The following is a 24,005-nucleotide window of genomic DNA, read 5'->3' as shown; positions in this document are numbered from 1 at the left end:
CGGCACAACCCTTCTGGTTGCCCTCGAGAAGAGCGGTTTTGTATTATAAGTTTATGCGCTGTGACGTTGACATTGAAGGCGAGAAAGCAAACGGCAGATGTGAGGACACAGTAACAGCACTTTCATCGGTTCAGACAGTGTAACCCACCTCACGAAAAATGGAAAGGATCATATCAGTCTGAGTCTGGCATTTTCTGAGTCACCAGGTTGCTACTTCCCATTTGAGGGTACATACTATTGGTACACGGAGCCTCTCTCAGCCCGTTTGCAGATGACTGAGGAAGTAAAACCCCTTAAAAACAGGAAAACACTACCTATAGGTGTGTTGATTTAAGTTTTCAAAAATAAATGCAGAAATAGCCCAATGATGAGTGCTGAAGGAAAATCTTATTTTCCTGGGGATTTGTCCAACTGCAGTCAAGTTTCTCTTTGGAAAAAAAAAAAAAAAGAACTCTCTTTTTTTTTTAATTGAAGTATAGTTAATTTACAATGTTGGGTTAGTTTCAAGTGTACAGCACAGTGATTCGTTTATACATACATACATACATATATGTTCTTTTTCAGATTCTTTTCTATTATAGGTTATTACAAGATACTGAGTCCAGTTCCCTGTGCTATACAATAGGTCCTTGTTGTTTAACTATTTTACATATAGTAGTGTGTATATGTTAATCCCAAACTCCTAATTTATCTCTCTCCCCCCCAAAAAAACAGCTCTTCCTTGTATTTCCTATGGCTGTGATACCCCTTATCTCTTAAAACTAATCCTAGGTAACAGGGTTTCAGGATAGACTGTGAGCTGAGAGGTACCTGTCATCTCTCCAGCGAGTCAGTGGTCGAGAGTCAATCACTGATGCTCAATAACGGGTCCATAAACCACTGTAAAGGAATCAGCTGAATCACTGAATCAGAGTCAGTGGATTCCTGACTCCCGTTCCAAACATGCTGAACTAAAATCGAGGCACGATCCCAGATTCTGCATTTTTCTTTTTATTTTTTTGGCTGCACCACCTGGCATGCAGGATCTTAGTTCCCCGACCAGGGATTGAACCCACGCCCCCTGCAGTGGAAGCACGGAGGCTTAACCACTGGACCATCAGGGAAGTCCCCCCAGGTTCCACATTGTTAATGAGAACCTCTGGTGATTCCCATCACGGGTCTGGATCTGTGCTGTTCAGTACAGTAGCCGGCAGCCACATATGGCTATTGGGAGCTTGAGATGCAGCTGGTCCCAATGGAGATGTTGTGTGGCTGTAACATGCACAGCAGATTTTGAAGCCTTCGTATGACAAACAAAATGTAAAATACCTCGATAATTTTTGTCTTGATTTTATGTTAAAATGACAATATTTTAGATATATTGAGTTAAATAAAATCTATTATTACCATTTACTCCTTTTTACTTTTTAGATAGCTAATTGGAAACTTTAAAATTACATAAGTGGCTTGTTTGGTTTTTTTAATAAATTCCATTTATTTATTTATTTATTTATATTTGGCTGCGTTGGGTCTTCGTTGCTGCGCGCGGGCTTTCTCTAGTTGCGGCGAGCGGGAGCCACTCTTCATTGTGGTGCACGGGCTTCTCATCGCGGTGGCTTCCCCTGTTGCGGAGCACGGGCTCTAGGCGTGCGGGCTTCAGTAGTTGTGGCTCACGGGCTCTAGAGCGCAGGCTCAGCAGTTGTGGCACACGGGCTTAGTTGCTCCGCGGCATGTGGGATCTTCCCGGGGCAGGGCTCGAACCCGTGTCCCCTGCATTGGCAGGCGGATTCTTAACCACTGCGCCACCAGGGGAGCCCGAAGCGGCTTGTTTATATTCCTATTGGATAGCACGGGTCTAGGTGAAGAGTCAGAATAAGCTCTTTTCATCTTGATTCTTCCGTTTGTTTCCTGATGACTGCGCTGTTCTATACCCCAAAGTGATTTGTGACTGACCCTTGTTTGCTTTTTTAAGAAGAGCTGTAACGCAGGGTTTGCATGGCATCGTCTGCCCTCTCGCCCAAACCTCCTAATGTGCGAAGCATTCATTTTTCAAGTAATTAAGAAAGCAACCTTTGGACGGACACATAGTCCCCTGATTCAGGGATTCTCAACAGCAGGCTGTTGACATCCTGGGCCGGGTAATTCTTCATTCTGGGGGTCTCCTGTGCATGACAGGATGTTTAGCAACGTCCCTGGTCTCCACCCATTGGATGTCAGTAGCACCCCTACCCCAAGTTGTGACAACCCAAAATACCTCCAGACATTGCCGAAGTCCCCTGGTGAGAAAAAAATTGCCTGGGGTTGAGAACCACTGCCGTGGAGGGGTCACCCCATTGTCATAAGCCCTTATGCTGAACCATCAAACTTTTGAAAGTAGAAGGCAGGGGGTCAGCCCCTCTCCTGTTAGTTGAGTTGACTACCTGTGTTCAGGATGTCAGTGCCGTCACTTTCCCCATCCTTCTTTGTATTGTGACCCCCTGTCAGAGAAGCTCTTAGTTCTACCGGATTCTCTTTTGAACCTGATTCAAAGAGATAGAGGATCCATTCCATTTAGTTCAACAAATATTCCTTTAATGTCTTCTTGATGACGTCAATGCCATAAGGGGCTACAAACGTGAATAAGGTGATGTCTCCCCCCAACCCCCTCAAGTTACGCAGGCACATTTAAGTGCCAGGGGCCACCTGCGAGGTCATTGCTGCTTGTGCTGGTGACATCTGGAACAATTCTTAAGATTTGACAGACTCACTAATTAGAGGACTGTGTCTCTGATCTATGGGTCTTGGAGCGATCTAGTGGGCTAGTTAATCTTGTTTCATCCCATGATCATACTCTGCACCCCTGACCCCAAGTAGTTATCTTCTGGAGGTAGCTAAATGAATAAATCAGGGCAGATCCTGATTTCTATAGTGATGTGTACCTCTCATTCAAAGTTAACCTCTTTTTCTGTTGAATCCCAATAGTGAGTTCATAACCTCCGTTGGGATAGGTGCTGTCATTTCTCTGTCTTTGTACAATGCCTTGTGCAGTCAACAGCTGTTGAGTAAATGAATGAATTCATCATCACCCCTAGAAAGCAACTCAAAGTGCATAGCCTGGGCCAAAGATAAGTCAGTGGCATACTCTTTGCACTGCAGGGACCATGACACTCACCACAACACCTAGCACATGGCACTCACCACAACACCTATCACTCAGTGTTTATTGTATTTAAAAAGTTCCTGAAGAACTACAGTATTAATTGGTGATAACGATGCACTGGGTGTGATGGGCCACTTGCCAAGGTGAGATGGAGTCTGCTTCATCATGAAAAAGATGCTCAAAATGTTGAATAAAAGATGAACTACAGGGGTGGGGGATGAATTGGGAGATTAGGATTGACATATATACAATACTATGTATAAAATAGATAACTACTGAGAACCTACTGAGAACCTCTGTGTGTATAGCACAGAGAACTCTACTCAATGCTCTGTGGTGACCTAAATGGGAAGGAAATCCAAAAAAGAGGAGATATATGTATACGTATAGCTGATTCACTTTGCTGTACAGCAGAAACTAACACAACATTGTAAAGCAGCTATACTCCAATAAAAATAAATTAAAGAAAAAAAAAGATGAACTACAAAAATATTGAACACAAGTGCTCTAAATGTCATCTGCTCTCCACGTGAGGCTCTGTGTTGTGATAGGGGATGCAGACTAAATTCGAACCTGAGTTCTTTTCCATTTTTTTATTATAAAAAGTTCCAAATTTACTAATAAACTAAAAGAATAGTACAGTGAGCATCCTTTACCCATCACTTAGGTTCAACAATTTAGTCAAACTGAATTTTGTTTATGAAGTACAGTATTTTCATCCTGGGGCAAGAGAGGACTTTATAAGCAAAGTGACACCAGTTTTTATTTGTAACCGAAAGGTCTGTGTAATAACAGTACTACTGAAAAAGCTTTGGTGTGGTCACAGCATGTGTGCCAGAAATCTTACAGCTTCCCCACCTTCACAGCTTCGTTTCTCCAATTTACTTCCTCAAATATTACACCAAAGTTTATTAGGGCTTCCCTTTATGTGTTTACATTTTATGAAATCCTGACAGCCTGGTCTTGGGAAAAGCTTCTAGAATATTTCATCTTTTAGTTTGCCTAATTTTCTATCTCTGTAGACTTACTTATAAACAAATCTGCCTTAGCTTTTCCTAGTTTCACAGTTAAACACACACACACACACACACACACACAATACGACTTATTAGGATGTTATAATTATTTAAGTAAGTTCTTCTGAAAGAGTCTCCTGAGGCATGCCCAATCCCTGTATTTTCTTTTTTCCCTGAAATATTTAATTTCCCAACTCTACCAAGTCGAAGTTCTGCCCACAACAGGCATTAACTGGGCACTTATTGGTACCAGTGGTGTGGTGGAGTCTGGGTTCTGGGTCGTGAGACACATTTCTTCTTAGGACAAAGAGAAAAGCAAACTCTCAAGTCGATAAATGATATGTGATTACAGGAGTGTATTGAGCTTCTTTAGGAGGACTTTTTTAGTTCCCTGAAGGAGATGAACCCTGAATGTATACAGAAAGGAAGGAAAGACGTTTGGGGACCGTAAATAGCGGTTAATAGAGGTAAATAGCGGAACCTCCAACCAAACCCTGCCCCCTCAATTGTAAGATACTAACCACATCATGAAGCCTCACTGAGACCAAAAGAAACTTCTTTGAGCCCTACCATGTGCCGATGTGCGGAGTCCTTTATGCGGATTATCTCATTTGATCCTCATCATCTCATTTTATTAAATATGGAAACAGTCAATGCTACTTGCCCCACACCTAGGGCAAAGTCAACACCTTTCATTCACTTTTATTTTCTGAAATTGCCTTTAAAAAAAAAAGAGAGAGAAATAGGGCTTCCCTGGTGGCGCAGTGGGTGAGAGTCCGCCTGCCGATGCAGGGGACGCGGGTTCGTGCCCCGGTCTGGGAAGATCCCACATGCCGCGGAGCAGCTGGGCCTGTGAGCCATGGCCGCTGAGCCTGCGCGTCCGGAAAAAAAAAAAAAAAAGAAAGAACAACCATAATTCCACCACCAGGAATTATATTTCAGACTTTGTAACCACCATGATAGAAACATATAAGTATAGGTTTTTGTACAAACAGGAAATTAATTGTGCCATTTGTCACCTGATTTTTCACTTTAAAAAGATCATCTCTTGCTGTGTTAATAAGTACATTATTATTATTTATATTATCATTTTAATGGCTTACCTTATTTACATTACCATTTTTATGGTGACACAGTATTCCTCTTTTTAGAAAATTTTATTTTGACTAACTCCTGTTGATGGGCATTTACTTTAGTTTTTTTTTTTTTCTTTGCATCTTTATTTTAATGTGATTTTCTCACTTAATATATACCCCAGAGTAAAGGTTCTAAATGTCTTTTTTATTCCAAATGATTCCCGGACTTCATAAGCCTCATAGTAATGACAATCTAACACATTTATCGTGTTTACTAGGCACTGTTATAAGCAATTTATACAAAACCGTTTTAATAAAAACTCAACAAAAACTTCTCCTCTAACAACCATAAAAGGTAGATACTATCTTCGTTTTACGGATGAGGAAACAAGCACAGAGAGACTCAGTGACTTGCCCACGGTCACACCACCGGGCAATGGCAGAGTTGCCTGCAAAGCCTGTGTTTTTAACCATCACTCTGGTACTGCCTTTTGACACCAGCTCATTTCAAAAGTGTGAGATTCTCATACCTAGTGTGTAAGAAAACAGAAAAGCAGGCATGTGCTTTGGTTATTTGAAAAGAAAAGTGTGCTGCCTTATGAGATGTGCTGTGCTTCGCTCTTGGGTTTTTAATGATTATGTAATACTTCCCCAGGCTTGTGGGCTGCCCTGAAATAAAATACAAATGAGCATGGTATTAAGTAGATTGATATAAAGTCATCAGCACCTCTCCTGCCCCCTGCCCGGCTTTCTTTGTTTAACTCTGGACAGAAATGTATGCAGACTGGGTCCAGCTTCAGCCAGGCTGTACCCCCTCCATGTCCTGCAGTCTGAGGGGGCAGGATCTGCTGATGGGCGTCTCCCAGTGCCGGGTAAAGTCACTCGCTCCTGCCAGCCCCTCACTCTCCAGTTTCAGAAGCTCCCAGCTTCCCCAGTCTGTGCTTTATTATTCCCTGTTTTCTGGTTTGACTTTTATCATCCCTTGCTCTTTGAATAAAGCATTTTTTATAGTGAAGTTACTCCCTGAGCTGCTGGAAGGACCTGCCCCTTTTCAACTCCCCAGCTCTGGGCGCTAAATGGAAGAGAAAAATCACCTGCATTTTGCTTGTAACAGAGGAGAAATCCCTTCTCATAGTTGTAATGAGAATACATCTTCTTAGTCACCAAAGATATTTCAACTGTGAACTCCAGTTTCCTGATCTCCCATCTCATGGCTGCTGGGCATTTTCAGAAAAACCCCAGGGAAAAAGGAAGTTTGCAACTCCCTGGTACTAATCGGTTAGTCCCCTTGGAATTTCCAGGGGAGGGTCGGCGATGCAGTTGTTGCTTTTGCTGGGGTTAACTGCCATAAACAGGAAGACAGGCGGTTGAGACGGATCTCGATATTCCATTTTGTGTTCAGGCTATTTTTGTGACCGATTTCCTACCTGGAAGAATGAGAACGTTTCAGATGCTCTCTTGTCTATCCCATGGCCAGTCATGCTCCATTCAGACAGCACAAAAGACTTAGGAGGGAAAACGTTTACAAAACAGATTGGTCTGCGTGATAATCAATAGTTGTATAGGTAATTTCTTTTTTTTAATGTTAATTTTTATTGGATTATAGTTGCTCTATAATGTTGTGTTAGTTTCTGCTGTACAGCAAAGTGAATCAGCTATATGTATACATATATCTCCTCTTTTTTTGGATTTCCTTCCCATTTAGGTCACCACAGAGCATTGAGTAGAGTTCCCTGTGCTCTACAGTAGGTTCTCATTAGCTGGTAACTTCTTTATCAAATTGATTGGTGCTTTTGGCATGGTCCCTGGCTAGCACACTGGCTTCTTTTTTATCTCTTCTCTTCTTCCTTTTCAGGGTCTTTGGCTATTGTCTGGTGAGAATTACATTTTCCCTTTTAGAAGCTCACATCTGTCTCTTCTTGGACCACTTAAACCCTGCCTTCATAAAGTCTGGAAATCGCATGTACCTATACTTACTTTTCTCCCTAAAGTTATAATTTGTCTTTCCCACGATCTTTCTGTCATTTCCAGTTCACCAGCCAGTTCCTTCTGGCTGTCCAGAAGTAAGTCAGGATAAGAATCTCCCTTTTCTGGGCTTCCCTGGTGGCTCAGTGGTTGAGAGTCCGCCTGCCGATGCAGGGGACACGGGTTCGTGCCCCGGTCCGGGAAGATCCCACATGCTGCGGAGCGGCTGGGCCCGTGAGCCATGGCCGCTGAGCCTGCGCGTCTGGAGCCTGTGCTCCGCAACAGGAGAGGCCACAACAGTGAGAGGCCCGCGTACCACAAAAAAAAAAAAAAAGAAAGAAAAGAAAAGAAAAAGAAACTCCGCTTTCTGCTTTTTCAGCCTTCTTGTTAACAAGGCAAACAAAAAGCTTGTTCAGTGCTCACTTGATAGGAAATGAAATCTCCCATCACTATACACGGTCAGAATTACCTTTAAGCTTCCGAGTTAAGGATGCAGAACATTGGTGTCACATAAACCTGGGCTCAAAATCTCTATTGATTGCTAGGTGTGCGGTTTGACTCTTAGGAATCAGCTGGGACTCTGTTCTCTCCTTCCTCTTCACGTCCAATCCAGCACCTGCTGTTTCTTTTTGTCCTGGTGCCTCTTGGGTTGGCTGTTTCCTCTCCCTCCCCATTTTCCCTGCCTTGGACAACACTCATCTTTTCACAGTCTGAACTCTCAAATCTGAACTTTTACTTCTCCTCTCCTAAGATTTCCCACATTATACTGTAACTGCTCATGACTTGTCTGCCTTCGCCATCAAACTGTAAATTCTGTGAGAACAGAAACCTAGTTTTGTTAACTCACTGTTGTATTCCTGATTCCTCCCACAAATAACCTCTACCATTGACAGAAGAAAGGATGAGTGAATTCATGAATGAATGAATGACTTCCTAGGTTACCTCAACAGCTACCTCCAGACTTCCCCCCAATAAACTTTCCTGCTGCCATCACTCTAAACTAAAATACTGTTCATAACATTCCTCTCCTGCTCAGGAATCCACAGCATCTCCTCCCTGCTTTCTCCATCAGGTCGAAAGAATTAGGCTTGTTTTCCAAGGTCCCAGATCAGTTGGCGCCACCCTGCCCATTTAGCCCTCTGTTCCGCTCCATCCCACCCTGCACCTCTGCTCTAGCCAAGAAGCCTCCCCGTTTCTCTCCTTGTGGCCTTATGAGTTCCTGTCCCATGGCTTAAATCATTGCCGTTGCCCCCTGCTTGGATGTCTTTTCTTTACTCTCTCATGAAAACCAACTCACCTCTAAAGACCTAGCTCAATTCCTGCTTCTATGAAGCCCTCTGAACTTTTCTCACGACACTGGCCTCTGCCTTCTTTGATCTTCTGCGGGCCTTCAGTTTAATGCTTTCACTCTTCCACATAGGCAGGTTTTGTCCACCCACCTGGATTATGATATCTCTGAGGACCGGAGCCGTATTCATAGGTCTTTTGCATCCTACATAGTTCCTCCTGTTCACATTTCCTGTGTATACATACTTTTCCTTTCCTTTTTTACTTCAAGTAGGCTATATAGCGGTGGCCTAATTCAGTATCTTCTGAGCAAGGCTTAGATTTTCTTATTCTAAGGGAAAGTTTTTTTCTATTTCTTCAATGCACGAAGGCACATTCACCAGCTCCTCGCTTCCCCTCCTCTCCTATAATATCCACCATCCCGTATACCTGCTAGGATTGGTGGGTGATCCCCAATACCATATACCTGGTAGGCTTGGGGGATGCGCGCTCCAAGTAGATACTAGAGCCTGCTGAAGCCACTCAAAGACGTCTGTACTCAGTGGATTTGAGCCGTCATCACTGTCAATCACTATGTAAGTCAAGGGTTGGTCATAGGTCCTGCCTTGGACTAATGTCAGAGAGCTATCCTTTCAGGAGGCTGGGGGGTCCATGGGCTCCGCCACCTGCCAAGGTTCTTCCATATTTCCAGGAAGTCAGACTAGTCTGGAATGTATGTAACAGTAGGGGCCGGAACCTTCTTGTCTCTCTTAGCAGCTCCAGCCTAGATCAGTGCTTCTCAACCTTTAATGTGCATGTGAATTCCACGGAGATCATCTTAAAATGCAGACTCTGAGCCAGCAGGTTTGGGGTGGGGCCTGAGATTTTGTATTTCTGGCAAGCTCCTAGATAATACCAGGGCTGATGCTGCCTGTTTGTGGACCACACTTTGAGTAGCAAGAGCATCTGGGAACCTCCCTGTACACTGAACTTGAGAGAGCGAGTGTCTTCAGGAAGACTTACTCCCATGCACACCATTATTCATTTCAACATCTCCTCAAAGAATCTGGCTAAGTCTGTCTTTAATTCTTTTTCCAACAGCATATCTAAGTTTTGCAACCATAAACACCAGCCAGGACAATATATCTTCCATGCAGAAAATGATGACGCCCAGTTCACAAAAATGTTCACGCTGAATATAAGAAGTAAGTGAAGCTGTCGAGAAATTTTATTTTACGCTTGTAACTCCTTAATAATGTATTAACTCGGACCAGAAAGAGATAAGCCATGGCTTAGGGAAGGAATGCTACAAAAGTGTTTTGACATGCTGAAGTGTTTTGAAATTGTACTTTCATATCTACTGGCTTGTTGATATGCAGATCTCTTTCTGGGCTCATCCTTTGAAGCTAAGATGCTGATTCCATATCCTCTCTGAAGGTGCTTTACTGTGTGACTTTATTGATTTTAGTACTTTGAAAGGTCCTGTTAAGGAAAGACCAAAAGCCATACTACCTGCCATTTAGTTTTTTTAAATAATCTTGGTTTCTCTGGTCCATAAAAAGATGAGAGTCCATTTTGCTGGACTTTTTACAGGTGCTTCTCCTGAAGCTAAGACTCATTTAGATGGAGGTCTACACCTGAGCTCTCTCCAGGAGGGGTCTAGCAGGGGAAAAGGGGGTGCTCCCCAGAGAAGCTTAGGGCTGCCTGCACAAAAGGTGACACAAGGGGAAAGAGGACCCCCTCTTTGAGTCACCCTGCATGAGACACGCTCCCAGGAGCACAAACTGCGTAGAGTACGTGAGCAGCCTATAGGAAGCTGACTTTGAAACCCTTTCTGGAAAGCACTGTACTTCATGAGCTTGATTTCCCTGTTGTTTCTGCAGGGAAACCTCAAGTGCTCGCCGAGGCGTCGGCAAGTCAGGCTTCTTGCTCCTCTGACGGGTACCCGTTACCGTCTTGGACCTGGAAGAAGTGTTCAGACAAGTCTCCCAAGTAATGAAGACACTGGCCCCTCTTGTGTTAGAAGAACATCAAACTCTCTCTGACGTGTTGACTGTGTCTCATGAATTCAGTTTAAGAAGAAACGATGAAGCATTTAAAATGCTTACCTTCTGAGTCGACCGTAATTCTAAATGGTCATAGATTGTTTCTGATAACCTTTAATAGATGTCTCTTCAAAAATAAAAAAGATTAAAAAATAAATAAATAGATGTCTCTTGTAGACCCCACTAGAGAAACCCTCGCTTCCAATCCGACGATAGCCCCGCCCGTCTAAATTCTGTCTGCTGTTTCTTTTCAGCTGCACAGAGGAGATCACAGAAGGAATCTGGAATAGAAAGGCCAACAGAAAAGTATTTGGACAGTGGATATCAAGCAGCACCCTGAACATGAGCGAGGCCGTCAAAGGGTTCCTGGTGAAGTGCTGTGCATACAATTCCCTCGGCACGTCTTGTGAAACAATCCTTCTAAACTCACCAGGTAGACAGCCGTTGCTACTGTAACACACCACCTTCAGGAATTCGCTACTAGAAGTTAGTCCCTGTGGTTCGCTTTTATTTGGGGAGTTTTACAAGAGTGTATAGGTTCAGTGTGTGAGACGAGAAGGCTTTCTGAGTCAGGCAAGAATCCCCACTGAACATACATGTTTTGCAGGTCAAGGGCAGAGTGACTTCTACTGACATCATTGTGACTCATGAATTCAAGTGATGTGGGTAGAGCAATAAGCTCCCAGCATAATGGACATCTACCAAGAAATCCAGCTCTAGGGAAACAGATTTAGTAGTTTGGAGCCTCTACCACTTTCCATTTTGGTTAATCTCCTTATTTGCCTTTAGCTTCCCGTTTTATCATTTTGGGTTTGATATTTAGATCCCTCCTAAATTAAGCAATTCTGAAACCTGACCACCTACACTAATGGTTCAAAATCACCAGCGTCCCCAAACTAACTTCCCCACATTCGTATGACAGCTTCATAGTGGGAACACAAATTTCTTTTTTTTTTTTAATTGAGGTAGAGTTGATTTACAATGTTGTGTTAGTTTCTGACGTACAGCTAAGTGATGCAGTTTTATATAAACATATATACATTCTTTTTCAGATTCTTTTCCTTTAAAGTTTATTACAAAATATTGAATATAGTTCCCTGGGCTATACAGTAGGACTGTGTTGTTTATCTAGTTTATATATAGTAGACGAACATCTTTTTTATTTGACTTTCACATCCTGTGGGTTTAAATAGATGTAATTCTTAAAACCCCTAGTAAATGATGTTTTAAAATGGGTTCAGAATCATTTAAAATTTTCTGGGAAGGAATCGTTCTTTATATGAACATGGCCTGATTTTCTGTGGGGATAGCGTATTAGTAGAGGGCTTGTAGGCTCCTCAGACAGGATGTGAGACACTGTAACGAGCATTTTGCTACCGTATCCACCAGGAATTCTCATCCACTGCTCCTTGATCCTCTTCTCTTGCAGGCCCCTTCCCTTTCATCCAGGACAACATCTCATTCTATGCAACAGTTGGCCTCTGTCTTCCCTTTATTGCCATTTTAACCATGCTAATTTGTCACAAGTACAAAAAGGTAAAAGCAAAGGTAAACCGTCATCATTGTGTCCCATTTCTGAAGAACTCTCTATGGCTAATCGACTCATTATTTCATCTCTGAAGCAATTTCGGTACGAAAGCCAGCTACAGATGGTGCAGGTGACCGGCTCTCTGGATAATGAGTACTTCTACATTGATTTCAGAGAATACGAATATGATCTCAAATGGGAGTTTCCAAGAGAAAATTTAGAATTTGGTAAGAATTAGGTGTTCCAAATGCTTCTGTCGAGTTTCCTTCTTGTTGGAAAATCTTCAATATGCACTCACTCACCATGTGTCTTGCAGGGAAGGTCCTGGGATCGGGTGCTTTTGGGAAAGTGATGAATGCAACCGCCTATGGAATCAGTAAGACAGGGGTCTCAATCCAGGTCGCAGTCAAAATGCTGAAAGGTATGGTTACATCGATCAATAGCCACAGAGACGCACAAAGAGGGGAGGTGACGCCTCCCACCTCCTCTTTTCCATCATTGCTATGGTTACTGCTTGCCATCCTTCAAAGCTAAAAAGGGAGCGAGTTGGGGTGGGTGTCAACTAAGTCACGAATATAAAATACAAGTCGTGAACACAAAACGCCACCTCTTCGTCCTCTTCTTTCTTTGTTTAGGTTTTTTCAGCCTCAATATTTGGGGATACCATTGCTACAGGCAGCTGTGTGTCTTACATGTCGACACAGACTCTGGGTAGAAGAGGGAATTGGCGCCTTCTGTATCACTTCCCACTCATTTCTCATCCGCTGCCTCCTGGCTCGCCCTAACCTCCTCCCCTTAGTATCACTCACTTAGCAAGAGCGCCCCCAGCTGGCTTTGGCTAAGCGATCAGTGACCATCACCTCCACCATCACCACGAACCAAGCCTAATGGGCATTACTTGAATTTTTAGCAGAAATTGGCACGATTGACCGTTCCCTCCATCTTTATTGTGTTTTCTTCCTTTGGTTTCCACGTCACCATATTCTTCTGGTTTACTCCTACCCCTCTGACTGCTTCACAGTCCTTTGCTGGCCCCTCATCTTCTCACCCAGCTTCTCACCCAACGGAGTTCCTGAAGACTTGCTCCTGGGCCCCCTTCCCTTTTCACTCCGCATGCTCATGGGCTGTCTTAGCTTACCCGTGACCTCCTCCCATGTACCAATGGTTCTCACGATTGCACCTCCCTTCTGAGCTTCAGGTTATGTCCAAGTGCTTGGACGTCTCCAGAGTCCCTTGAATTCAGCTTATCCAAAGTGGACTCCTCCAACCCTGGCTCTCTGTCAGCCCTCCCTCTCTCACTGATTGGTTGCGAGTACCAATGACCGGCCATGAGCCACCCAGGCAGGCCAACCAGAAACCTAGGACTGACTCATCCTTGAAACCATCCTCATTCTAATTCCCTGTAGGCTATTCCTGTCAGGCTTCCTGCCTAGTGCCTCCTGAGTTATCCTCTTTTCTCTTAACCTCTGTTACTACCACCCAGACCAAGTCTATCCCTTCCGAATGGATGCACTAGCCTTCCAAGCAACTACCCTATATGGACTCTTACCTCCTTTAGGATTCTGAAGCCCAAGTGATGGTTATGAAATGCAAAGCAGAGCACATAATTTTCCTGCTTAACCTTTCCAGTTGCTTTTAATTTCTCTTGAACGGTCCACACAGCCCAGCACGACATGGCTGCAGCTCGCCTCTCCCTTCTCACCCCAGCGCTACAGCACAGCCGGCTCTCAGTTCCTCTGGAGTACCGTGGTCCCTCCCACCTCAGGGCCTTTGCACAGGTCGTCCTTCCGCTTCCGCTTTCCCTTTCACGTCTTTATCTCCTGCTCCTCCTGTAGATCTCAACTCAAATACCACTTGCTCAGGGAAGCCTTCTCTCACGCCACGGATGAGCTCAAGTTCCTTGCTAGATCCTATATCCCAGCTCTCTGTGGGCTTTTTTCCCCCGTAAAGTTGATCACAACTACAATTACATATTTGTTTAATTATTTAACTAATGTCTTAGCTGCCTCCGTAGTCTGTAAGCCTCATGAGGGTGGGTCTGTATGTTTTGCTATGCTGTCCTCTTTCTTGATCTTGGCCCATCCTGTTTTCAGGATGGCGTGTTCTTCTTCATCCTTCCCGCTGTGAATTCACCTGGTTAACTCCTAGTTGCCCTCAGGTCTCAGCGTAGACATTTGGTGTCCCCTTCCCCACCCTCCCTAAGGCTGGGTTAGGTGTCCCTCTTCTGTGGGACAACACCCCTACTTCCATTTGCCATGTGGCATTTATTTTTTAGTTTTATTTATTGAAGTATAGTTGATTTACAATGTCATATTAGTTTCTGCTGTACAGCAAAGTGATTCAATTATACATATGTATACATTCTTTTTTATATTTTTTTCCATTACGATTTATCACAGGATATTGATTATAGTTCCCTGTGCTATAGAGTAGGACCTTGTTGTGTTTCCATTCTATATCTGATAGTTTGCATCTGCTAATCCCAAACTCCCAGTCCATCCCTCCCCCACCCCCCTCCCTCTTGGCTGCTATAAATCTGTTCTTTATGTCTGTGAGTCTGTTTCTGTTTCATAGATAGGTTTATTTGTGCCATGTGGCATTTATGACACTCTACTGTAATTGTTCATTTACCTGTCCCCCCTTTCAAGGAGGCTCTAAGCTCCAGGAAGACAGGGGCTGTGTCTTTCTATCATTTCTTCCCCCAAGGCCTGGCACATTGCCTCATACACAGTAGGCATTCAATAAATTCTTGTTGAATGAATGAAAGTCGGTAGTGGTATATGAAAGTGCTTTGAAAGGGTTAAGCACACTGTAAAAATATATGCTTTTGGTCACGAGAAACAAGACATGGACGACTGAAAGCCACGAATCCCTATAAAACATGAGGCAGTGGAAAACCTGAGGTACAGTGGGTCCCAGTGCACACAGTGAAGGATGTCACTCCCAAGCCAAGAAGTTGCAAATTAGGATGCCCCTGAGAGCTCACACAAGTCAAAACAGATGACATCAAAGCTCTGGGAAAGCCACATAAAGGCTACATGTCTTCCAGGACAAAATAATGACACCTGGAAATAGCTAATCAAATGTCCATTGAATGTAAAGAAAAGTTACTCTCTCTGTAAGAAAGAATATGTTAACAGACTGGGCTGCGGGGGGCGGGGCGTGTGCCTGGAGAGGGAGGCCCAGAGACCTTGCCCTTGCCTCTAGGGCTCCAGCACCCTCCCGGGCAGGGGTGTCCTGACCACCTGGGCACATTGGCCTCAATGACAGGAGACCTTTCAGTTCACCAGTAAGTACCTCCATGCTACACTTCTAAGCACGATAGTGAATACAATTTGCCAAGCTCTCTAGACTTACTCCAGGGAGAGCAAGTGGATACGTTCTAGCCTACCCAGCAGTTCTGTTCCTCATGGGCAATTAGGGACTCTCTTGAGAACTTGGTCAGTGGGAATTGGTCTTCTTTGACCTTCTCACCATTGGATCCACTGACAAATTTAAGATTCTAGACCTGAGGGTCACAGGCTGGAACCAACCACCCTTGCTGACATTCCCATCTTGTCACTCTATGACTTCAACAAATAAAAGTGTCAAAAAAAAAAAAAAAAAAAGTATGTTTCTCCCTTCAGCATAGTTATTAACTTCAACTGTGGAGGAAAATCATGTATTATTATTATTTTGTTTTATTTTATTTTTAAGGGTCAATTATAAAGATTTTTATTTTGTAGGTAGAGGAAAGTCCAGTAGAAAGGCACATTATTTGGTTCAACTTTCATGCAACAATCTTTGAAATTCTGCCTTAAAACATAGGGTATTATTATTCAAAATGTATGTATTATTGTACGTATTTTAAAACTTGTGTGCAAATCTACTCTGAACTGAGGAAAATTTTAATTTATTGAATAACCTAAAATACCTAATTTACTTCATTTTACATTTGTGATGCCCTGCCATGGACAGAAAAAGCAGACAGCTCGGAAAGAGAGGCTCTCATGTCTGAACTCAAAATGATGACCCACCTGGGCAGCCACGAGAATATTGTGAATCTGCTGGGGGCGTGCACCCTGTCAGGTAACCAGTTCCCACTAAGCACACCTAATCGAAAACGTTTTAGCCTGAAGACAAAAAGGGCGTTTGTTCCCTTGTTTCTCTCGTTCTCTCAGTCACAGGGTGGGCCCCCAAACCCAAGTGGGATTGGACACACCTCACTCTAGAGTCAGATGGGTCAGCGTAGACAACGCCTGTCTTCATCGGGATGAGCCACATATTCTAACCTACTGAAAGGGACTTCCCTGGTGGTTCAGCGGTTAGGATTCTGGGCTTTCACTGCCTCGGCCCAGGTTCAATCCCTGGTCGGGGAACTAAGATCCTGCAAGCCGCGTGGCACAGCCAAAAAAAACCCACAATAATAATAACAACGCTGCAAGTACGTTTTGTGGTGTCTCTCTACCTGCTCAGAGGGTGCTTCTCCCTGGCTGTGGAGCTGGCCCCGATGCAGTGCTGAGCTGCACAGCTTGGCCATGGCCCTGACTGAGCTGCTTCAAGTAAGGCGTAGCCAAGGAGGGGTTTCAAACTCTTCTCCCAGAATCCAACAGAGCATGTGCTCTGATTCTCTCGCTTCTGCCTAGAAGTACCTGAACCCTGTGCCCAAGGGTCATTCCTTCTGGGACAGCCAGCCGGGCACTGGGACAGAGAAATAAAGAGAAAATGGATTTAAGAGGTGGCTAGGGATGTATTTCTCCCTCCTCGGGTAAACCGCAAACCAGCTTTATATTTACCAAGTGCTCACAACGCAGTCAACCTATTATTCCCAGTTGCAAACTGGAGAATTTAGGTGGCCAGTGGTTCTTGGTGAGGCCACACGGGCCAAAGTGGAAGGCAACAGCTTTCCAAGGAGTTTGAGCAAAAGTCTGAAATTGAATTTAAAGTCCAAGAAGAGATAGGTTCAGAGAGAGCTGTACTCTCCCCAAGTCAGGGGAGAAGGGAGTTCTCACAGAGTATGGTTTCTGCCACACAGATGTCTGAAAAAAATTATTTGGTGTCTGTATACCTAGGATTAAAACTGTCACTATTTCAGGACCAATTTACTTGATTTTTGAATATTGTTGCTATGGCGACCTTCTCAACTATCTAAGAAGTAAAAGAGAAAAATTTCATAGGACGTGGACGGAGATTTTCAAGGAACATAATTTCAGTTTTTATCCCACTTTCCAATCACCCCCTAATTCCAGGTAAGAGACTGGGTCACAGTTTTATAATAATACATTACAGAACAGACAAAGTATGGTGGTTAAACACACCCCACTGGCCAGTTTCTAAAGGCCATCCTCCAGCATTTTGTGTGGTCTGTGGGTTCTAAGACCTAGAAAGGTCTCTTATCTTTCGTTATAGTTTCCCTGTTGATTTGAACAATGAGGCTTTCCCTTTCCTACAGTACAGGTACTGTAGCTGAACCAGTTCTGTCCACCGGCGCCTAATCACCTCCTAGACGTATATTCAGTTTTAGGAAAGGTGCATTATTCACTATGTCAGGCCTCCTGGCTGACACATGGGTATTGGTAGAAAGAATGAACCCCTTTCCCAAAGCCCTTGATATATTCCTAGAAAGTAGTGCAGGTCCTGGGAGTATTGCACAAAAGAGCTCTAAACTCATAAATCGGATTTTTAAAAATTAGGATGGATTGGTTGACATAATGATGGGGACAAAATAAAGTAGTGGTGACATTTGTCTCTATGCTCTGCCTTGTATGTTCTGCCATCTGTGGGATCCTGAGTGATTCTCAGTCCCAAGAGGGCTGTAGGTTTGGCGGGATGCTCGTCCTTATCCTTGGAAATTTCCTGCTAATTACCTGAACGTCCTAGCTCGATGACATCCTTCTCTGAATGAATTCACAGGCACTCTGATAGAATGATTCCTCAAGCCACAGTGCATCCCTAGTTCCCTCCTACATGAAACCTCTCCCTTTTTCTAAATGCGGATTTGTCAGAGACTGTTAGCTTTACTAGGGGACTTTTGGAGGGTCCGTTTGAGTTTCCTTGTTTTCTTAGCATGTAAGTTTCAGCTCACATCTCTGGCCTTCTAATGGCTGCGACAGAGACCAGCATCTTAACACCAGGGACCCCGTGGAAACCCCATGCATGTCTTTGTGCAGCTGCCCTTAATCATTTCACACCAAACTTCCCTTTTACACTCGTTTCTCAGTTCATATTCCCAAACTGAGAGGATTCTATAATGTCATCCGAATTCTAGAACAGAGAATCCGTGTGTGGCCAGGACTCCATGGTTAGTGACAACATGCTGGTCACTCAGTGCCTTTGATTCCTTCCAGTCACTGGGTATGAAACACACTGAAGCAATTACTTTTGGAATATTTGTGGTCTGAAAGCATTAAGCTATTTTCTAAAGATGTGGACATTGTAATTGGGGTAAACTATTATGCTGGAATAAACTGAATCATTGTCTGTATATAACGTATACAAAATTCCTCAGTGAAGAGTTCTATATTATACACAGTAAAAGAGACTTTCCTTATTACTGTTTATTAATTTCACAGGAAAAGGGGATGAGCTTTACAAAGGCCAACTTGGAAAAAAAAAAAGGATGCTGAAACACTAAAAGGTCTTCATAGAAGATCTATAATACATGGACTTTTATAGGGAAAGTCACACTCTTTATTAGCTTCGTGATTTCAGCGAATCATATTTATCTCACCCAGCCTAGTTTTTCTTTTATAAAATGTGACTTTGACACCCAGCTTGTAGTGTTGTGGGAAGGATTGAGTGAGGTCCTCTTTGAACCATAAGATTCCATACACATAACAGAGATCACTCTTATCCTCGTTCGACAGACAGGCTCAATTACACAGATGTGTTTAATGTCCACACACACTAAAAGGACTAGTTGATGCCATGCTTTTAATTTAAAAGCCCATTTATAATTGGAATTCATTTATTTGATGAATTGTATTTTTTCTAATAAAATATCTACTCAGAAGAAGAACATAAATAATGAAATAACTTTTTTTAATAGTATGCCTGGTTCAAGAGAAGTCCAAATACACCCGGACTCAGATCCTGTCTCAGGGTTCAATGGGAATTCATTTCAATCCGAAGGTAATATTTTATTCTAAATAGTAGCACTTCCAAATAGAAATGGATACAAGAGTTCTGTGTTAGCTATTTTAAAAAAGTGTGTAAATGCAAAAGCATGTTTATCTTTGCTAATGTCATCTATAGGCTTTATTAATGCATATTTGCTTTATAGCATTTTTTAAAAATAAATTTATTTATGGCTGCATTGGGTCTTCGTTGCTACGACTGGACTTTCTCTAGTTGTGGAGAGCAGGGGCTACTCTTCGTTGCGGTGCGCGGGCTTCTCACTGTGGTGGCTTCTCTTGTTGCGGAGCACGGGCTCTAGGCACGTGGGCTTCACTAGTTGTGGCTCGTGGGCTCTAGAGCACAGGCTCAGTAGTTGTGGCGCACGGGCTTAGTTGCTCCGCGGCATGTGGGATCTTCCCAGACCAGTGATCGAACGGTGTCCCCTGCATTGGCAGGTGGATTCTTAACCACTGCACCACCAGGGAAGTCCCAATGCATATTTACTTTAAAGGTAGTGAAAAGCCACCAGTTTAGTGTGTGAATTTTATGTCAATGTTTCTACTAATAAACACTGAGGGCTATTTTATTTGATCAGGTTAGTCTTTTTAAAAGTCGTAAATTGGGACTTTCCTGGCAGTTCAGTGGTTAAGACTCTGCGCTTCCACTGCAGGGGGCATGGGTTCGATTCCTGATTGGGGAACTAAGATCCCACAAGCCACACAGTGCGGCAAAAAAAAAGAAAGGATTAACTAGAAGAACATTAAGGACTTCCCTGGTGGCGCAGGGTTAAGAATCCACCTGCCAATGCAGGGGACACTGTTCGATCCCTGGTCTGGGAAGATCCCACATGCCGCGGAGCAGCTAAACCCGTGCACCACAACTACTGATCCTGCGCTCTAGAGCCCGCGAGCCACAACTGCTGAGCCTGCGTGCCACAACTACTGAAGCCCACGCGCCTAGAGCCCGTGCTCCGCAACAAGAGAAGCCACCGCAATGAGAAGCCCGCGCACCGCAACGAAGAGTAGCCCCCGCTCGCCGCAACTAGAGAAAGCCCGCGCACAGCAATGAAGACCCAATGCAGCCATAAATAAATAAATAAATTATTAAAAAAAAAAACTTTAGTGGTGTCACACACACAATGAGGAGTTTCATTCCCCTTAAAAAAAAAAACAACATTAAGTGCACAGTTAATAAAATGTAGTAGATAATTGGTAATTCTTTTCCCAGTGTGACAAAACTACCTAGTGCAAAAGAAACCCCTGACTTATCCCCAGAGAGCTGGAGAATTCACTCCTCTAACCAAAGAGAATCTTTAGGTGACCCTTCCTGGGCTGCACAGTTCTCTGCATAAATAGCTTAGCCCTGGTGCCGCCAGGAAGATGATGTAATAGTTCCATTTGTACATGAGGTGCTCACAGAGATTTATAAGACAACTTCTTTTCTTTTTTTTAATTGAAGTGTAGCCGACGTACAATATTATATAAGTTACAGGTGTACTATATGGTGATTCACAATTTAAAGGTCCTACTCCATTTAGAGTCATTACAGAATATCAGCTATGTTCCCTGTGTTGTGCAATATATCCTTGTAGCTTATTTTATACATAATAGTTTGTACCTCGAAATCCCCTCCCCCATCTTGCCCCTCCCCCTTCCATAAGGCAACTTCTTTGCATTTTGGCAAAAATGAAGACCAGTTGTATTTTACAGATGAAATTGAATACGAAAACCAAAAAAGGCTGGAGGAAGAAGAGGACTTGAATGTACTTACCTTTGAAGATCTTCTTTGCTTTGCATATCAAGTGGCCAAAGGAATGGAATTTCTGGAATTTAAGTCGGTAAGCTCCTTTTAAAAATGAAACTCACCAACAACAAGAAGATAATTTTGAAGAAGAGATGTGGGGTTTTCTTTTTTTCTTGTTTATTTTAACTTGCATCTCCTAAGGTCTGTCTTTCCCTCCCGTTCACAGTTGGAATCACCTAGGATGTTACATGAGCTCTTGGCTAATTATAGTATAAAGGTCAGGGATTCCTTATTAAATGACGGTTATCACAGCCCTCCCAGACGGTCCAACGTCCCTGAAGCTTCCAGATAGGAAGTCCTCAGGAATCCCTCCTCAAAACCAGGTGTAGCCCTGTCGGACAGTCACTTCAGGTTGTTTAGACTGTGTCCTACATTTGACCCAGGGGGTGAGCGGAGGCTCAGATCCCAGGTGCTCTTCAGGCCAAGCCAGCCGCCCAAAGCACCAGTGTCCCTTTCGAGAGTTTGCTGTGGGCTGGCAGCAGGCTTGTGGGTCTGCTAATCCCAGGTCCATTGGGGCTGTGATGTGAAGACCTCAGGGACCCCTCACACCGTGGACTCTACCCCAGTTTTGCACTCTTTCTATAATATTCTTTCAGTTCTGCTCTTCTCTGACATTTCAGGCGTCTGCTGCCTATGAACCGATTTCAGCCATTCGTCTGGCTACTTTCTGTCCTCGTTTTCTTCCCTTCCACTACTTCTCTTTATTTCCCCAACTTTTTCCTCTCCTTTTCCCTTTGGTCTCCTAGTCTCTTCCTCTCTCTCCTCCACTGCCCTCTCTTGGCCTCCTCTCTTCTCTTTCTCCCTGAATTTGGACAGAATAATTTCAGATGTATTTTTTTTTCTTTAAAAATGTACGATCTCCAATTGAATGTATTACATCAATTATATCCCAGTTTTAAGAAAAAGATTAATGTGAAATAAATCAATAGCTTTGAAGAACAAGAAAAAAACTCTATTCACGAGAGCAACCAAACTATGAAACAGGTTAAGATAAACAAGAAACACGTAAGATATATTTCTTTCATGAAGAAACCTGTGAAACTTGATTAAAGGGCAAAAAGGAAGACCTGAATAAATGAGTTCTGTTTTGTTCATATGGGAGAGATTCACCGTTTAAAAGAAAAGTCAGTTCTCACCAGATTAATCTGTATATTTCTCACAACCCCAGTTAGAATCCCAAGGTTTTTTTTACTCATGGATATTGAAAGTACATGTTGCTGTCTTTTTTTCTCTCTCCCTTTCTTCCTTCCTTCCTTCCTCCCTCTCTTCTTTCTTCCTTTCTTTCTTTCTTTCTTCCTTTCTTTCTTTCTTTCCTCCTTCCTTCCTTCCTTTCTTTCTCTTTCTTTTTCTTTCTCTTTCTTTCTCTCTTTCTCCCTTTCTCTCTTTCTTTCTTTCTTTCCTCCTTCCTTTCTTTCTTCCTTCCTTCCTTCCTTCCTTCCTTCCTTCCTTCCTTCCTTCCCTCCCTCCCTCCCTCCCTTCCTTCCTTTGATTCTTCCTTTTTACTGACAGATCCTGGCCTCAGGTTTATTTGTCCCAATAGCACAGGAGGACACCAGCCCCACGCAGACAGCAGCCCAGGGGTCACACCAGTCCTTCTGTTCCCACATTGGCAGATAAAGGCCTCTACTCTGGAGCCTTTGTGAGGGCCTAGGTATCTTTGGGAGCCGGAGCCGGAGCCGGAGCTGGAGCCGCAGCTGCAGCTGCAGCCTTGGCCTTGGTTTGAGCCTCGGCCTGGGACTTTGGCCGGCAGAACCCGAGACCCTTGGCGATGCGGGAACGTTTCCTGAGCTTGGGGTGCGCAATGTAGGCGAGCTGTCTGAGCTTGCGGCTGCTCCCTCTGGGACCTTGGGTTTGGCCTCCCTGGGCTTTCCGAGAGCCTTGATATCCTCAGCAGTGCACGCGCAGGCCTGGCGTTGTTGGCCTGCACCTTCTACAGGCCCTTCTTGTTGTGCCTCTTGGCAAAGGGCACGTTCCTCGGGAACTCGGGGTCCGCCCCCTTAAGAGAGAGTTGTGATCGGGATTTCTTGATGCCGTTTCCGGGCCATTTGGGGACTGGCTGTTTATGCTGTGGTTCTTGAACTTGGCCACGTCTGCACCGGGGCCACAGATCCCGAAGCACCTGGGACCGAAGAGAAAGAGCTGCCGTCTTTACTTTTCTTTTCCACGGTTGGGCGTCCTCGTCCTTGCTCAACAGTGAAAAGAATCACTGTCTCAGAATCCTTCCCCACCCCAGTCCCCGGGCACTTTCCTCTCCTCGTGTTCCCTGCCGGCTATTGGAGTATGTCTCCTCTCTCACCTCTGCGTCTACAGTAGCACTGACACCAGCTTCTTTACAGACATTGAAGGCATCTGCCTCGGCGGTCCAGGCCGGTTGCTGCCTGTTGTTAAGTAAATTCTCAAACTACTCACGATTGGAGGTCAAGGGGCACTGCCTTTTCTCCCCCTGGGCTTGTGATAATAAGAATGTTTTGAAGTATATCTGGTTTCTTGGAACTCCCTCCCATTTTCCCTTTAGGCCATCCCCGTTCTCTAATTGCGTTAAGCGGGGGCTACTCTTCGTTGCGGTGTGCGGTGTGCGGGCTTTTCATTGCAGTGGCTTCTCATTGTGGAGCACGGGCTCTAGGGCGCACGGGCTTCAGTAGTTGTGGCCCACGGGCTCAGTAGCTGTGGCTCACAGGCTCTAGAGCACAGGCTCAGTAGTTGTGGCGCACAGGCTTAGTTGTTCCGCGGCATGTGGGATCTTCCCGGACCAGGGCTCGAACCCATGTCCCCTGCATTGGCAGGCAGATTCTTGACCACTGAGCCACCAGGGAAATCCCTGTTTCTTTTAAAATCTTCCTCCGTGGAGTTAATTTTCTTGCCAAACCACTCGAATTAAAGTCACGTCATCTCTCAATTCAGGAACTCTTTCTAATTCCACCTTAGTCAACCTTCCCAAACTTCTAGTACTTTCCCTCTTTTTTTGATATTATGCCATTTTATTGCCAAAGGTATTTTCCCATCAGAAAAGACACTGTCTCCACCCCACAGAAGAGTGCTCTGAAAACCCCGTTAGAGGCCCTGCTGCTGTGTCTCTTATTTATAGCAAGATAT

The 24,005-nt window shown here is 44.0% G+C and overlaps 1 protein-coding gene and 1 pseudogene across 4 annotated transcripts in view; one reads left to right on the top strand and one right to left on the bottom strand.

Moving 5' to 3' along the window:
- Window positions 1-24,005, top strand: part of FLT3 (fms related receptor tyrosine kinase 3) — an 83,025-nt gene that overhangs the window by 42,097 nt on the left and 16,923 nt on the right. For all 4 annotated transcript variants that reach the window (XM_060288189.1, XM_060288190.2, XM_030882610.2 and 1 more), the window contains exons 10-19: window positions 9,543-9,646; window positions 10,325-10,433; window positions 10,741-10,919; window positions 11,916-12,022; window positions 12,109-12,241; window positions 12,331-12,435; window positions 15,972-16,082; window positions 17,089-17,242; window positions 19,042-19,124; window positions 20,819-20,946. In XM_060288189.1, the coding sequence (XP_060144172.1) occupies window positions 9,543-9,646; window positions 10,325-10,433; window positions 10,741-10,919; window positions 11,916-12,022; window positions 12,109-12,241; window positions 12,331-12,435; window positions 15,972-16,082; window positions 17,089-17,242; window positions 19,042-19,124; window positions 20,819-20,946 (1,213 nt within the window). The remainder of the gene's footprint in view (window positions 1-9,542; window positions 9,647-10,324; window positions 10,434-10,740; window positions 10,920-11,915; window positions 12,023-12,108; window positions 12,242-12,330; window positions 12,436-15,971; window positions 16,083-17,088; window positions 17,243-19,041; window positions 19,125-20,818; window positions 20,947-24,005) is intronic.
- On the bottom strand, window positions 22,536-23,801 carry LOC115866537 (large ribosomal subunit protein eL29 pseudogene; annotated as a pseudogene).

Source organism: Globicephala melas, chromosome 18 (genome assembly GCF_963455315.2).
Source record: "Globicephala melas chromosome 18, mGloMel1.2, whole genome shotgun sequence".
Lineage (NCBI taxonomy): Eukaryota > Metazoa > Chordata > Mammalia > Artiodactyla > Delphinidae > Globicephala > Globicephala melas.
Note: the sequence above shows the minus strand (reverse complement) of the source record. Positions and strands in the feature narration are given on the sequence as shown.